The 17,597-nt window shown below is 34.6% G+C and overlaps 2 protein-coding genes across 2 annotated transcripts in view; one reads left to right on the top strand and one right to left on the bottom strand.

Moving 5' to 3' along the window:
* Nucleotides 1-4,377, top strand: part of LOC114327693 (brain tumor protein) — a 396,953-nt gene extending 392,576 nt beyond the window's left edge. The window contains exon 10 of the transcript XR_007699170.1: nucleotides 3,988-4,377. The gene's annotated coding sequence lies outside the window, so the exon portion shown is untranslated. The remainder of the gene's footprint in view (nucleotides 1-3,987) is intronic.
* LOC114327700 (structural maintenance of chromosomes protein 2-like) overlaps nucleotides 1-17,597 on the bottom strand; it is a 40,125-nt gene that overhangs the window by 12,094 nt on the left and 10,434 nt on the right. The window contains exons 4-11 of the mRNA XM_028276392.2: nucleotides 15,930-16,202; nucleotides 12,657-12,942; nucleotides 11,164-11,393; nucleotides 6,522-6,779; nucleotides 4,734-4,880; nucleotides 3,527-3,790; nucleotides 3,239-3,440; nucleotides 641-978 (exon numbers count right to left, since the gene is read on the bottom strand). Coding sequence (XP_028132193.2) covers nucleotides 641-978; nucleotides 3,239-3,440; nucleotides 3,527-3,790; nucleotides 4,734-4,880; nucleotides 6,522-6,779; nucleotides 11,164-11,393; nucleotides 12,657-12,942; nucleotides 15,930-16,202 — 1,998 coding nt within the window. The remainder of the gene's footprint in view (nucleotides 1-640; nucleotides 979-3,238; nucleotides 3,441-3,526; nucleotides 3,791-4,733; nucleotides 4,881-6,521; nucleotides 6,780-11,163; nucleotides 11,394-12,656; nucleotides 12,943-15,929; nucleotides 16,203-17,597) is intronic.

Raw genomic sequence — 17,597 nt, 5'->3', positions numbered from 1 at the left:
AATTTCAGTATTTTATAAATGTTACAATATTCCACAGGGTGTTGCGAACTTTGAGAAAAAAACACAGTTTGATTCGGCCACCCGGAATGCAATGAAAATTTACCTGTATAGCAAAAATATTATTAGAGGGATATTTACAAAGAATAGAGCTATAACATATTCAAAAAATGATTTAAATCGGACAACAGGTTTAGGAGATACGCGACATCAAAAATGACCCATTTTTTAGAGTGCCCGTTTTCTATGACGCGCAGTTTAGTTGTAGCTAGTTAAACGTAGAAAAATGTGATTTGTTTTTTTATTTTTAGGGTCAAATTACGTTTTGACATTGTTACTCCAATTAAAGTTCAAAGTGTACTTCATTTTGGTTTTCATCACCATTAAAAACCATAAAATAAGACCAAAATTAGCCATTCACCAAACCATGCTCAGTACCATGTCATTTTGGGGTTCATCCAATATACTATGTGCCGTTTATACTTCAGATACATACCTTCAAAGGCCTCCGTATATCAACGGTGTTTTAAGGTTCCACGTTTCAACTCTATAGAGAAGAGTCGACCATCAAGAAGAATGCAATCATCAGATATTAAATTTTTTTAGTCATATACGCGGTTTTAATTTTATGTTCAACACTTACTTTCAGTTCCGAAGTTCCACCGACCATTTCATCGTATTGACTCTGAAGCTCGGCAATAGTTTGCTTGCAAGCCTCTATTTGACCTCTAATTGTATCCAAACCAGTCCGCAATTCTGAAATTTCCAAATTCAACGTTTCGTAGTCTTGTTCGCGTTTCTTCCATTCCTTTCTACTCTTATCTGCCTTTGTTTTCATTTGGTTCATTTCCGTCTCTGCTTCTTCGAGTTGTTTTTCTCGGTAACCTTCGGCGTCTTTCATTTTTGCTTCTAATTCTTCTGCCTTTTTATTGGCCTTTGTCTCGATTTCTTTGCAGGTCTTCACTTTTTCCCTCAAGTTTTCTGAAAATAAACGGAAATGTTTTAAAATCGTTTTACTCTAGCCACAGACAGTTTTAAAAGGCGAAGAACGCAAGAGAAAAGAAAGCAGGAAGAGTTAAGTTATCTGCCAGATAATATCTGACAGAAATGAAACAAATACAGTCGAATAACAAGGAAATCAGAAAAAACAATAAGAGAATACACAAAAAATCATTAACACGACTAGCTAGACTAACTAAAAAAAGCAAAGAAAATCTTACACAGTTTGGAAAGCAAGATAGAACTTCATGAAAAAGTAATAAAACTGAATATAGTTTAAAAATAGATATTGGGAGAGGTGGCTGTATTAAAGGAAACCATGATAACTTAATCGACCAGCAACTAGAAGTAAATGGAGATATGTCTTTTGCATTTCTCCTTTCTTTGCATTAAATTATCTTCTTCTTCTTCTTCTTCTTCTTCTTTTTTTTTGGCAATACAACCCAAATTGAGCCTTGGCCTCCTTTATTTTTTGTTTCCACCCCTTGTTTGTCTGTGGCTGCTCTTCTCCATACACGGACTCCTATAAAAGGGCTTACTGTTTACTGCGCTGTTTACTGTGTCTTCCCAGCGCTTTCTTGGCTTTCCAACTGGTCTCTTTCACTGCATTCTAGCAGTCAGTGCTCTTTTTGGTAGCCTATCCTCTCCCATTCTTATCACATGTCCGGCCCATTGCAATCTTTGTATTCTAATGAAGTCTGACAGGGGTGTTTCCTTATAAAGTTGATAAAGCTCGTTGTTGTATCGACTTCTAAAGATGCTGTTTTTCCTGTTTCGAATGTGTCGAGTTTGTTTTTGGTTTTTTCTTTCATGACCCATGCTTCACTTCCATAGCATGCTATTGGTCGGGTTAAGGTTTTATAGATTCTCATCTTTGTATTTCGGTGGACACTTTTAGACCGAAATATATGGGAGAGGGTAAAATAAGCTCTGTTTATCTGCGTGGTTCTCTTCCGTATATCTCCATCTTCTGATCCATCGGCATATATTTCTACTCCCAGGTATGTAAACTTTCCAACCGTTTCAATATCATCTTCATGTATAATGTTTTGTGGGACTGTATTTCTTCTTGTCTGTATCATTATTTTTGTTTTTTTTTGTGTAAATTTCCAGACCTAGCCTTTTTGTTTGCGTTTTTAACTCTGCGTATGTTTCCTGTGCTCCTGTTGATGTTCTACTCATATTATTAATATCATCGGCATAAGCGACCAGTTGAACCGTTCGGTTTTTCAGTAGGTTTTGTCCAGTTTGCATTCGTCTAACCGCATACTCAAGTGCCAAATTAAACAATGTTGGAAAAGTCCGGGCCGAAAGGAAACCGGATAAATTTTGAAAAAGTCTGTCCGGTGATTTTGTATTCGTACACATGCCTGAGTTTCATCCATTGGGGCTTTAAAGAGTCTAAGGGTAAAAACAGAACAAGTGGATCGAGGTGGAGGTGTAGGTAGCGGTGGATGCTACTAGTTAAGTCGCGGTCGATGTCGACAGCACATAGCAAGGAGGTCACCTGCGCTGTCAGTCGAGCTAGAACCACCATCAAGTGAAGTAGTTTAATGAAATTTGAATGACAAATAGACTGTGCTTTTGCGATGTTGTGTCAGTCAAGTGATGATAGTGATGTATTGTCAGCTGTAAATAATCAGATCCTCCTTCATATTTCAAGAATTTACTGAATTTAATTACTATAGAAATTCAAAAATAAACCGAATACCAAAAAAAAAGGGAATTATATAAAAAGTATCAACTCAGATAGTTCAGGTAATGACAACTTTGCTTCGAACGGACCAATTACAGGGAAGCATCCTTGTAGGCTGCGCAGTAGACATCCATGTAAAACAAACTAATTTTATTTTCAAAAGCATTGATGTAAACCTCCTGGATGGCATCGCGCTAAACCTCCATCGCGACTTACCTGCTCTGTTCTCTTCCATTCCACTACAATGTGTTTGTTTTACATGGATATCGACATCGACATCGACCGCGACCTCCACCTCCACCTCCACCGCGACCCACTTATTCTGTTCTTACCCTAATTAGGTTGCCTAATAAGGTAATTTAGCCAATATATAGTATAGTTTGTTCCTTTTGACTGAGTGGTATGCCTGTTTTAAGTCAAACACGCTAAAGTAAATAATCTACACTATAAGTAATGTTCGGAACCTTTTATTGTGTTTGTGCGTATTTAATGTAAAAATAGAATGAATATGGCAACAATATAAATACACAGAGGATATTTACTTACCTATCTGAAGCTTTAGATTATTAATCTCTTCTTGTTCTCTATGATGAGTAGTTCGTTGCAGTTTTTGTTGCACCAAATTCAATTTATGATGAGCCAAGTCCAATTTTTGTTTTAGAGAGTTATAATTTTCTTCTTGACCACTCAACTGTTGAATAAGCGCATTGATTTTTTCCAATTCCTTCTCTTTTGTAGCAAGTATTTCCTACACAATAAAAAAATGTATTTAGAGGTTTTTTTTTAGGCAGCACAAAAAATCTTATATGAGTGTTAAGTAAGGACCAACTGTACCTCTTTTTTCTGCGCATCCCAGAGCTGCAGAAATAGACTGCCTCCTTTTACTGGAGCACCACCGCTAAGAATACCAGATGGATCCGCAACATCACCGTCTAGAGTGACACACTTTTTCCTGATTTTGTCATGGAAAGCTATCTCCTTGGCAATACTTAAATCCGTACAGATAAAAACATTGCCGAAAACGAACTCCATGGCGCTCTGTAGTTCTCTGTCGTACTCTATAAGTGACATGGCTGGTTTACAATTATCGGCACCAACCTGAAATGTGAAATATATAGATTGTTTAGTTTTCAATTAGATATACGCACTGTAAATGGCAACACTGTAACAACCCAGCTGTCTACCTAATGTCACGTTGATTCAATCAGTCATTCTCATAAGCAATGTTGCCGATTTTGGCGATTCCTTCATTGGGGTATATCTAATCAAACATTAAACAGTCTGTATTATATGAGGTTTGTTCCAACACGACCGAGAACCGTCAGGAAACGGTAACGATCCTGCGCAGTAAAGAAAATCCGTTCCAACAAAAATATGATCGTCATCGGATCGTCCTTCCCACTGTTCCAACAAGAATTGTGATCTTTCGGTGACGGTTTCGTGATGATCATTTCAGTAATCGGGCAAATGCATAATGTGCTGGTTGGACTGACTTGAGCACTAGGATTTAATTCTTTAAATTTTTTGAGCCTTTGATCGACTAAAAGCACACAAGCTGTCACCAACAAAAATGACAAATATATGATTACCGTCATGGGACGATAACTGGGCGATATAATTACGAACATGCGCACAACAAACGGTACAAGCAGTTTCGTGACGGTTTTTGGGCCGTCCAAAAGTTCATGTTGGAACAAACCTATGATAATCAACAGCTTATGTGAAAGATCATGAAAACTAACAGTTCAGTTACTGTGTCATTTTCCCTCTAAATTTTTTTATAACTGCACAAACGAGTGAAATTTTTACAGTTAAAACGAAATCGAAAAAGATCGCACGATAAAAAATACGTCTGTTTCCCAAAAGTACCCACTCAGAAGTGAATATTTTTTCCTGTTCAAAAAGTTACTAAGTAGAAAAAATGAAAAATGCAATTTGTATTACAATTTTAACGGCAACAGAAATCATGTTGTGCTTTTAAGGGTTAGCAAAAAGCAATAGAAAATTTATAAAAAAATTAAAAAATATTGTACCTACATACCAATTTTTGAGCAACCTGAATTGTATGATTGTCGATTTTGGCTGCTTTTATTTTATTCAGAGGTATAAAACTGATTCTTCTTTCTAATCCTCCGTATTTTAGTAACTTTTTACCTGTTTTTTCGTTGTCCACTACTACATTATACAGCTGAAACATAGTAAAGCATAACATAAAATATATGGTTTTACTACTCGGGAAATTTGAAATTCGGAAAATTTGGACATTATACATATTTTTACATTATTTTACATATTTTTTTAAAACAGCACTAAAATTTACATTACACTAATTGGTTTGGCATTTTGTTGTGGAACGCTCTTGAAAACATATGGTAGAATTCAAAATACCTTGCGTTAAATCATATAAATTCTATAAATATTATTTATTTATATCCTGTCCTGTACCATAAGTATACGATTCAAAATGTATGCTAAAAACTCAATTTTGTTGTAAAAATTTCTTATCTAATAAAATTAATCTTTAATTCTACTATCTCCTTTCTTTAACAAATTTTAATTTAAAAGATTCTGTAGACTGTTCTTATTATTATATAAAAAACAAAATTTAATTTTCACCTTTTAAATAGATTACTTATATCTTCTATGGATTTATGAATAAATGAATTATGCTGTAAAACTGTTAAATTAAAACAAATATGGTATGTACTCGTAATATAAAACAATTCTCTCCTTTTCACAAATAATCTGACTAACCTTTTTTATCTTTTATACTTCTTATCATGGATTGTGTTGTCCTCGGTTCCCCCACACGTGCTCCTTCGGATGCTGTGACGGTCTTTCTCTTCCAACTGCTTCACCCACAAACAGCACTCGCTCGAAATCTCTCCTCAATTTAGTCTTTGACTCGATACAAACAATATTAATCTTTATAATTCTAAGATTTTTTTCTCAGCTCGATATCTTGTGCAAAATTGATAAAAACCGGCTACTCGTTCCAGACAGAAACTGGAATCTATTCGGACACGAGGAGATTTTACTTCTCGGCTCGATCACGATTTCGTCTCAACAGAAATCTGCTTACACGGCTACCAAATTAACCACTTCACACAAAATCACTACTTTTTGAACTGGACTGCTCTCTTCAGGTCTTAATTACACAGTAAATCTTTTTCTTTTATCCATCTGAGACTCAAACACTCTACTCCCCTCCATCAGTCTCCTCGCCAATCACAAGCATTCTCTCTACACATTACATCCCTACTTTCCTTTCTTAAACAAATAGTGTTATATACAAATTTTCCATTTTGTAAAATTCCAGGAGATACCAAAATAAATTTTTTTCTTACATGCTAGAAAAACCCTATATTCTAAACTAAACAATTTAATTTACTTTCTAGGAAACATTTAAAAACGTTCCATTGTCCACGTCAACCGCAAATATATCCACTTTCTAAAACCGATCGTAATTTAGATCTATTGTTCTTGAATTGTTAAGTCCGTTCGTAGAATCTTAACCACTAATGTTTTTCACTTTCCACGAAGCACTGCTTAACGACTAAAATATATTATTTACAAATTTTTGGCCATATACAGGGCGATGAAAATGTACGATCTCGTGGTCTTGGACATAAATGAAATCTCCAAATTTTCCCCATGAAGTTATATAACAATACATAGTCGCATATATTATATTGTGTATATTCCGGTCTCTAGTTATAACAATGTATAGTTTACCTAAAACCAGAAACGCCTCAAACAAAATTAAAATTGCTATGATGATAGCCAACGTCCGCAACGGACAAGGCACATGAAGAAGAAGATACTTTACCTTTCCACCTGCAGCTGTTTCAAGTGCCATGCAAGTATCGGGATCGTTACATTTAATTAATTGACACACCACTCCCTTTACGCATATTTTGTTGAAGTTTGGTTCAGGATCAGAATAAGAAAACTTGGTGTATGGTTTCTGGGAATAGAATCGCTCTACATCTTCTCTTAACGAACGAATTTCTCTGGTCAAATCCTGGCGTTGTTTTTGCAGCTCACTCATTTTGTTTTCAGAGTAATCGATATTGCTGATATTCTTCTGGAATGTAAATTAGAACTATTATAATACCTAAAATGTACTGACCGAGCCTAAAGCAATCTTATATTAATGACAGGAACGCAGAAGCGCCCAATACGTCACAAGGAAAAAAGAATGTGTGTGTACTTTGTACGCACGTAAGAAGATATTCTTCTATTATATAATAGGTAATTTAAACGAAGTAAATATACTTGAAAGGTTATTCGTACTTTTTTTATTTAAAAATCAAACTAACTTTCTTATCTACCACTTTCAAAAAAGAAGAATATCTTCAAAAATTATATAATAATATACTTACAATCATAAAATCTATAAAAAAAATAAAAAAATAATAACTTGCTTGGGGCTCGAAGCCACTTCACGTCTACCGCGCCGTACGAAAGTTGACGGCATTTCAAACTGCACCACATTCGCGTGTACGTCATGTGGGAATATACACAAACTAAACGTTTACACCATAAATTTATATGAATTTAATAAAATTATTAGTTTGGTTTTTGTCGAAATAAAATACAACAAAATATAGAGTAAGAAAACGATATATGAGATGAAGAAAATAGATAGAAAGTTTGTTCGTAATCAAATTATATAAATTAAAGCATTGCCTACTAATAGGTAACTACATTATTTTGTTTACATTTTCCAAATAGATAGGTATTGAAACTATTAGGTATTTCCAACTGAAACATTTAGAATTACGTACCTGCGGCTTTTCAAAACTATTTAAAAAGTCACTATAATTATAAATTTGATTTTATTTCTGTCCACACATCAATAAAAACTAATATTATACAATATTTTTGTTTACCGATAACCTCCATATTGAACAATTATTGACAGATCATTTCAAAATTTCAACACCCAATCAGAGCCCGTATAACCACTAATACCCTCAATCGATTCGCCGCTAAAGAAGAATATCTTCAAAAAGAGAGAGGAGAGGTGTGGACCAAAGAAAGGGGGAGAGAGAGAGAGAATTACAGAGAGAGATGAAGAAAAATTGTTTCTCTTTCTACTTCACTAAAAGTTAACTGAAACGAAATAATCCATCACTAGAGTAAGTATACCTAATAGACGAGAATTTCTATTCCTGATTAAATTGAAGAAAGCATTTGACCGAGTAAGCCTCAAAGATGTAATCCATCTTCTGTATAATAAAGAAGTTCCCCTAGACATCATAAAAAAACTAGTGAAAACATCTTCCAAAACAACAAAATGGAAGTCAGAATAGATGGACAACTTACAGAACTTATAGACAAACGTAGCGGAATAAGATAGGGGGACTCATTTACCCCTATGTCCTTCAATTTAACCATGGATTAAAACATCAAAAGTGTCAACAAAGGAAGAGGACTCAGAATGAGTAATAAAGAAGTAACAAGCTGAAAATGACAGCATTATCATAACGAAAACTTTATTTATTTACGTATTTTAATTCATAATATGGAAAATTGCTATTATGAAAAGTAGTTTAGAATTAATAATTATGTTTTAATGTGCAATTATATCATTCTAATTTAAATGTTATGAACTATAAAGGCAGTTCACTCTTGATCGAAATTCATATTTTTTATATACCTCGTATAAAATTAATAAAATTTTACATATGATGGTTGCATCATAAATCTTAGAACATAAAGAGCTTTTTATGAAGAATAACTTTTCTTCGTCAAATTAAAAATAAAAGAGTTATAAATGAAAATGTTGCTGGTATCCATAATTTGAGAAAAATCTTCAAATATTTTTTTCCATTAGAAAGATGTAATTGCACATGCACATATCAGACCATAATTGTTTATACCAAACAATATTCTTTCATATACTGTCGGTTCGCTAAACTCAGACACAACTGGTTAGTGTGTTTAGTCAATAATTTTGCCAATTTGGCAAAAAATAATTACTAATTAGTTAATAATTACTAAATAATTAGTAATTTTGTCAATTTTGGCAAAATTCGCAAAAACAAAAAAATTACCTACTAAAATCACTAGCCAGTTGTGTCGAGTTTAGCGAACCGACTATATTTTATTTTAATAGCAAATGGAGCAGTCCATTTATAATAAAGGGGAGGTCGCATACTCGTATAAACTTTTTTGAAGCTGCTAATAAATTATTGCTTTTAAAATATACTCAAATTGTATTTTTGAACATCTTATTTATTTTATATAATAATTAAATTCACTATCAAATGTCATTAATGTTTTATTAATACTTAATTTAAAATTTAGTTTAACATTCACGAAGTGTCAAACTGAAATGTAAATAACCTATTATGCTTTGCTTAACAAATCGAGATTAAAAAACTAGCCTACTTAATAGGGCTTTTCATCGATTGTCATTTGTTTCGAGCTTCTGTCATGTGTCACATAATATTAATATATCTACGCCATACGTCTTTGGTTTCTATCATTGTTATTACCAATAACGTATGACGTGGATATATTAATATTATGTGACACATGACAGAAGCTCGAAACAAATGACTGTGAATGAAAAGCCCTATAGCAACGATTTCAGCTGGACGTGTAGTGTGTCGGAAGAAAATAACCCGATTGTGACGTCACATTTTACACGTTGGGGTCGATTATCTCGAAGACGGTTAGAAATATCGAAATGCCGTTTTCAGATTTGGATTCAGAAGAAAAAACTACATAAGAATCCATCGATAAATCTGATCTGAGTATTGCAGGAGCGGAAACGCAATAACACACAGACTTTTGCGAATTTATAAACGAAATGTTTTAATTGAAAATACTCTCTTAAGCAGACGACATAGGTAATACTGATAGCCTAAGATGAAAGTAGTCTGTAAAAATTAGTCCACAGTTTTAACATAAGAGCAAAATAATTTAATATGAAAAAATTTCATCTCATAAAACTAAAACAACAGTAATCAGTAAAGAACCAATCAGATGTAAAATATAAATTGATGGCATCAGAATTGAACAAATAATGGAAAGAAAATACCCTGTAGTTACACTCTCCAGCCACGGAGACCTGGTCAAAGAAGTGAGAAATCAAGTACAAAACGTAGCTAACAATTGGCAGGATGCCTTAATAACACTATATGGCTAAAACAACGTATTAACATAGAGATGAAGTCAAGAATTTATAAAGTCAGTGTAAGACCAATAATGGCATATGCATCAGAAACAAGACCCGATACAGCCACAACACAAACACCACTAGAAACGGCAGAAGTGAAAGTACTGAGAAGAATTACAGGAAGAAAGCTGAGAGATCGAAAGAAGAGTGAAGACATTAGAAGAAAATGTAACGTACAGTATACAGTGCGTCCATAAAGTAACGCATAAATTCATTATTTCGTAAACCAGCGACATTAATGAAAAATCACGAAACAGGTCGATTTTTATTTTTAGATTCAGATTTTTTGGCATATATATCATACTAGTGACGTCATCCATCTGGGCGTGATGACGTAATCGATGATTTTTTAAATGAGAATAGGGGTCATGTGATAGCTCATTTGACAGGGTATTAAATTCTCTATTCACTAATATAAACATTAGCCTAATTATTTATACAAGGTGTTAAAAAATATATTTTTTAAATTAAAATAATTGAGACAAAAAGAAGAATGTATGTAATTTATTTAATTCAAAATACGTTTTATTGTTGTCAGAAAACAGGAAAAAAATGTTTATTTGAGAAATAAATATTGTTTTTTGCTTAAATTCAATGTTAAAACTGCCACCCACCTGTCGCTTGGCAGTTTGAACATTTCTTTTAAGCGAAAATCAATGTTTATTTGTCAAATATTTTTTTTTCTGTTTACTGACAGTAGTAGAATGTATTTTGAATTAAATAATTACATTATATTCTTCTTTTTGTCTCACTTATTTTAATTTAAAAAATGTTTTTTGAACACCCTGTATAAATAATTATATTAATGTTTATATTATTGCATAGAGAATTGAATACCCTTTCAAATGAGCTATCACATGACTCCTATTCTCATTTAAAAAAATAATCGATTACGTCATCACGCCCAGATGGATGACGTCATTAGAATAATATATATGCCAAAAAATCGTAATTTAAAAATAAAAATCGACCTGTTTCGGGAATTTTCCTTAAAGTAGCCGGTTTACGAAATAACGAATTTATGCGTTACTTTATGGACGCACTGTATAACAGAATGGATACTAAATAAAAAAATAATGGAATAATTGCATAACCAGAACGGGGGGGCCACGTGTGGTCAAAAATAGCAAGAGATAAATCACCAATCGGTAGAAGAAGTATCGGCCGACCGCGCAAAGGATAAAGTGACAATCTTCCATAGAGGTATCAATCCGCCAATGAACAAACAGAATTGCTTATAAAGAGGAAAAAGAAAAAGAAATAATCTCATGTAACTTACCTTTAGAGCCTCTACTTCTTTTTCCTTACTAGCAAGCTCAGCTTTATCTTTTTCGTAATCTGAAGAGTTAGACCCTAGCTGCTTTTGTTTCTGATTTAACTGGGTTTGGCAAGACGTTAGCTGCATTGTAGCCTGTTTGCTCTCCGTAATAGCCCGCATGGATTCCTCCTTGGCCTGCATGAATTGGTCTTGTAGGGTCTGAGCTTCCCCAGCTTCGTTTACTTCCATACCTAGATTTGAAGATATGTTACTCTACAGCTATGTCCTAAATCGGTAATATTTATTTATCTATTCAGGGGATGAAGATAACCTTGGCATCATGATGAGAAAACTGGAACAGGAATATACAAAGCATGGAATGGAGATATACCTAAAGAAAACTGAATACCTAACAACAGAGAATATAGAAATAAAGCTGGAAATAGACGAAGGTAAACACATGAAAGGAACAGAAAGGAGACAAGTGCAAATATTTAGGCTTCATAATATTAAATAAAGGAACAACTGAAGAATATATAAAAAATAGATTAGGACAAACAAGACACTGCATACGAGGTATCACACTCAGAGATCGAAAGCGAAACGAAGACACATTGAGAGAGCTAGGCGTTCAAGACGTAGTGAGATGGACAAGATCACGACGACGCATGTGGAGAGACCACGCAGATCAGATGAATCCTGAACGTATGGCGAAATGGGCGAAGACACAGAAGCCCAACACCAAGCGACCCATAGGAAGACCCAAAAAAATGATGGTACGAGAACTGGAGCTCCGGATCGCAGCAGAGATTGTAGCAGAAGAAACAGGACATAATCCTATTAACAGAAGGATACGAAGAATAAGAAGAAAATGAAAAAGAAGAAGAAGAAGAGAAGACACTGCATACAAATATTAAACCCGGTACTTGTACTGTGGAGTAACAACATCAGTATAAAAATAAAAACAAGAATATATAATACTTAATCCTGACTTATGGGTGTGACAATTGAATAATAAATAAGAAAATCAAAATCAAAATGAAAGCAACAGAGATGGAATTGGGGACAGAGAAAATTATCTATTGGTAGGAGTGCAGAATCCTTGGTAACTATCTGTTGCCTGAGCTTTTTATAAATTTATAAAGACACAGAGATGGAATTCCTAAGGAGAAGATGCAGAGTAACAAGAAGAGATAGAATAAATAACATAGATATTAGAAAAGGAATGGGAATGAACTCAGATAAAATAGACTACATAAAATAGAAGATGTTAACCTGGTACGGATATGTCAGAAGAGGAGACAAAAAACGTTAGATAAACAGATTAACAGAGTGGAGTCCGATAGGAGGAAAGAAGAGAGGCGGGCCCCAAAGATGTTTCAGAGATGAAGTGGACAAAGCAATGGAAATAAGAAATGTGAAAAAAGAGGACGGACAAAACAGAAAGAACTGAAGAGAACGCTTAAGTGAAGGAATACAAGAAAAATTCTGGAAATTCTGGTAGGTGGTAATACCTGCGCTAACTGCTTCAAATTTCTTCTGCGACAATGCGAATGCTTTATTATCGTCCTCGTCATTCTTCTTTAGGGCTTCAAATAACGACCGGACCTTTTCCAGCTCCTGTTCTTTGGTTTTTAAAGCTTCACCATCGTCATTGAGATTTTTATTCAGTTGCGTGAGTTTGTTTTGCTCAATGTTCATGTCATCTTGAATAGCTTTTAGGGAAGCATTGGATTTTGCTTCAGATTTTTCTTTTTCTTTTAATTCAGCTGCGACTTCTTTTAGTTTAATAGCATTTTCCTACAACAGAGGTAATAATAGACTGAGAAAAATTATTATAAAACTCAAAACGTTTTCGGTGTAAACTGACCATCATCAGTGTGAACTTGTACACCGGACACCACCTATTTAGTACAGTGGTAAATTGACTCCCAAAACAGACGTTTTTTATAAAACTTATAAAATCGCGTATAAAGGCCATAAAAATATAAAAAAAATTAACTTCTTAGAAGTTTATGTATTAGTTTTAAGTCTCGTGAATTGGATTCCGTTAGAATTAAAAAAAATGTAGGACAAATGTAGGAGTTAGACAGGGAGGGGAATTAAGTCCGCTTCTATTCATAATATTTATGGATGAAATAATAAGAGAAACTAAACAAAGAACTAAACCAATATACCTAGGATATAGAAAATTAGAACAAATAGGGATAACAGAATGTGCATTTGCGAATAATGTGGTTATTACAGCAGGAAACGAGAATTACCTAAGAGAAAGCTTGATAGTATGGAATGAGGTATTAACAAAATACGGTACGAAACCAATACAAAAGACCCAGAGGCAGACCTCCTATGAGATGGACAGATGATCTGAAACGAACTGCCGGGAAAAATTGGCTACAAGTAGCGTACACAAAAAACAATGGAAAGGAAGACTTGAAGAGGCTTATGTTCAGATGTGGACGTGAATGGCTAGACGAAGAAGAAGAATAAGAAGAAGGTATGAAATTGAATAAGAGTAAGACAAAGACAATGGTAATAGATAGAAATAGGAAAAGGATATAATATATGCAAATATATGGAGTAGAAATAGAACAAGTCAGTAAATATCAATACCTAGGTGTAGGTAATACTTGAAGAAAACGGAAAAGAAGAAATATATATAAACTATAGGATACTATATAGGATAACTATAGGATATTATGTAATAAACAGTGAATTTGTAAATAGACGAGAAATATCAAGAAAAACGAAAATGAGTGTATACAAAACTGTGTGTAGACCTGTACTCACATATGGATGTGAATCGTGGATGTTGTCAAAAAGGGATAAAAGTAAACAGCAGGCAATAAAAATGAAATATCTAAGAAGAGTAATGGGAGTGACAAGAAGAGATAGAGTTAAGAATATAAAAATAAGAGAAAAATTAGAAGTAGAACCATTAGAAACTTATATAGAAGAAAGACAGCTGGGTTGGAGGTGACACCTTCAAAGAATGAGTGATAATATACCTGATAAAAGAATCTGGGAAACTATAAATATAAAAAGAAAAAACGTGGTAGACCAAGAAAACAATGGAATGCAGTAATGATAGATATTTTGGAAAAGAGGGGAACAACATGGAATGATGCCAAGAAACTAACGGAGAACAGAAAGATATGGAATAAATTTTCGAAGAACAAAAAATAATGAAAGAATCGGAAACAGATCCCTACACCCAGGGCCGCCGCCAGAAAAAAATTTAGGGAGGGTCAAAATCTTTAAGTCGCTTTTCTATTCTAGAAACGAATGAAAGAACAAGAAAAATTTATATTTTAATAATCATATATAATACAAAAAAAGATTAATCGGTAAATAAAAACTGCAATCTCCTTCGATCTTTACCAAATTTATCAATAATATCTTAAGCTGTAATTGTCCAGGGGGGGTCGGCGGACCCTCCCTGACCCCCTTGCCGGCGGGCCTGCCTACACCTCAGGTTAGAAGGGATAAAGATAATATATAGAATATAAAGAAAGACAGAAAAGTGCCTCCCAAATTAAAATGAATCTTTTGGAAGACGCCCCCCAAAGTGGTGAAAAACAACTAAAAGTACAAAAAAAATTGACATATGGAGAAATGCATAGTTGCATTTCAAAATGCATAAAATGCATCCAAAAGTGCATAAACATGTCGAAATAGGTGCAATAAGGGCTATATTTTGCTACTAGGAGGTTTTGAGCTCGCTGAAGACAAATACGCCATCAGAACCGACCACTGGAGCACCTGGTGATCAGGTTCACTGCTAAGGCACGTCATCTGAAGTATCAAGGGATTTGGCACTAAATTGATGCAAACGGATTACTCGGAGGTTTCTGAAGTCGCCAAACAAGAATACTCCATCAGAACCGACACCCGGTACACTTGGTGCCCAAAACCCTCCAAAGTTCAGAAGATAACATGCCTTAGCAGTGACCTTGTGACCAGATGGTCCGGGGGTAGGTTCTGATGGCGTATTCGTATTCAGCAACTCCAAAAACCGCCTATAAACTATTTGCATGTCTTCAAGGACGAAAACCTTCGAAACTCCATAAGATCACGTGCCTTAGCAGTGAACGTGGGCACCAGGTGCTCCGGGTTTTAGTTCTGATGGCGTATTTGTGTTGAATATGGCAGAATATGACGTGATGCTAGACACCAGGTGCTCCGGGTGTCGGTTCTGATGGCGTATTTATTTTCAGCAATCACAAAAATCGCTCGAGTAATCTACTTAAATCAATTTAATGGTGATAACCTTCGAAACTCCAGAAGATGACGTGCCTTAGTAGTGACAATGGGCACAAGGTACTTTGGGGTTGTGTTGTGATGACGCATTCGTATTCAGCGACTCCAAAAACCCCAAGTAATATGTTTGCATCAACTTAGTGCCGATAGCCCTCGAACCTCCAGATGACGTGCCTAGTAATGACTCTGGGCACCAGGTGCTCCGGAGATCGGTTCTGATGACGTGGTCGTGGTCAGCGGCCCCAAAAACCCCCGAGCAACAAAATCTGGTCCTTAAATATGCTTATTTTGACATGTTATGCACTTTTGGATGCATTTTAGGCACTTTAAAATGCGATTATGCATTTCCACCCATTTTTCTATGGTAGATTTTTTTCCTTACATCATTCTGAACACAATGCAAAAAGTTGTAAGTCTCTAGATGCTGTATACAAAAATCGATTTATTCCAGTGTTTTTAGTGCTAACTGATCTATTAAGAAAGTAAAAGGATAAGGAAGATGGAAAAGAATGTAAAGAAATACTTACGTTTCTTGAATGAAGAATTTTGACCTCTTCATCTATCTGTGCCGCAGCCTGTATATTCCTTTCTATTTTTTTCTGCAAATTCTCTATTTCTATTTGAGCATCTTGATATTCCCCTAAAGCATACTGAACAACATGTTTATTTTGATAATATTGCCAACACAAATACAATGATTTCATTTTGTCCAGCTCTCTCTCAACTTGTTGATATTCCAGAAATTGCTCTCGTTCGCTTTTTAATTTTTCAAGTTTAGGACCGATTTCTTCATTGACAACCTAAAAATTTTATACTACTCAATACACAAATAACGGGGACAATACAAAATGCGCGAATTATAGAGGAATTTCACTCGTAAACACGGCATATAAAATCCGCTCAAACATCATTAGCAGACTTACCCATTACGCTGAAAATGTCTTAGGAGAATATCAAGCCGGTTTTAGGACACACAGATCAACAATAGGGATGGGAGTATAACGGACCCATAAACAATCTCTTCATACACTTTCGACAGGCATATGATAGCGTAGAAAGAAGCCAACTATGGAATGCCATGGTGGAGTTCTCAATACCAAATAAGACTCAATCGGATGACCAAAGTCTGTATGGAGGGTGGAATATCTAAAATACGTGTAAATATATAATAAACGGTCTGGCAGCTTTGAAATCAACAGTGGACTCAAACAGGGTGATGAATCATCTCCTTGTATTAGAGTATTATGCTGGCCACTCACTTACGGATATCGAAGAGGCCGGGCGACTGACAGGCGGTTAATTGAAGCCAAAATCACCACATACACGCAGTTTTCGTAAAGGCGTTGGCACGCTCGATCACAAAACTGCATGTGTGTGGCGTCTCAACTGCAGTTCATTAACTTAACTACTCAAATAACGGCCTTCAGTCCTGGCCTGAATGCCATGGCCTCTTCGATATCCATAAGTGAGTGACCAGCATTAGAGAAAGCAGAAAGCCGTGAGGTCGGCCGAAATAAAAACAAAATTGCTATCGGTTCAAGGTCCCAAGCTATTATTAGCTTATGCAGATGACATTGATATATGCAGAGGGCTGAAGATTAATGAAGAGAAGACGAAATATATATATATATATATATATATATATATATATATATATATATATATATATATATATATATATATATATATATATATATATATATATATATGTATAAACAGAACGACACGAAGAGACAGGATAGGACAAAATGTGACGGTGAACACCTTCAATTTCGAAAGAGTACAACGTTTTAAGTATCTTGGGGCCGTAATCACAGCTGATAACGATGTTACTGAAGAAATAAAAGACAGAATCCAATCGGAAAATTGCTGTCTATTCGCATTGGAGAAGCTTATAAAATCAAAAAATATTACAAGAAGTTGAAAGATCAAAATCTATAAATCCATCGTAACACATGTACTAACGCTGGATGCGAAACGTGGATATTGCATTTTTTTGGCCATCAGCATATTTATGATAGTTAGAAAACAAAATTATATACATAATGACGGTATAAATATCGGAGATGCCATACTGGACAGAGTTGAGAACTCGTATACAGTCGGAAAAATGAAAGATTGCCCATCACATATTTTGTATTTTCTGTCTTTTTCCATAAATAACAAAACGAAAGAGAGAGATTATTAAAAATCTG

This window comes from Diabrotica virgifera, chromosome 7 (assembly GCF_917563875.1).
Source record: "Diabrotica virgifera virgifera chromosome 7, PGI_DIABVI_V3a".
Classification (NCBI taxonomy): Eukaryota; Metazoa; Arthropoda; class Insecta; order Coleoptera; family Chrysomelidae; genus Diabrotica; species Diabrotica virgifera.
Note: the sequence above shows the minus strand (reverse complement) of the source record. Positions and strands in the feature narration are given on the sequence as shown.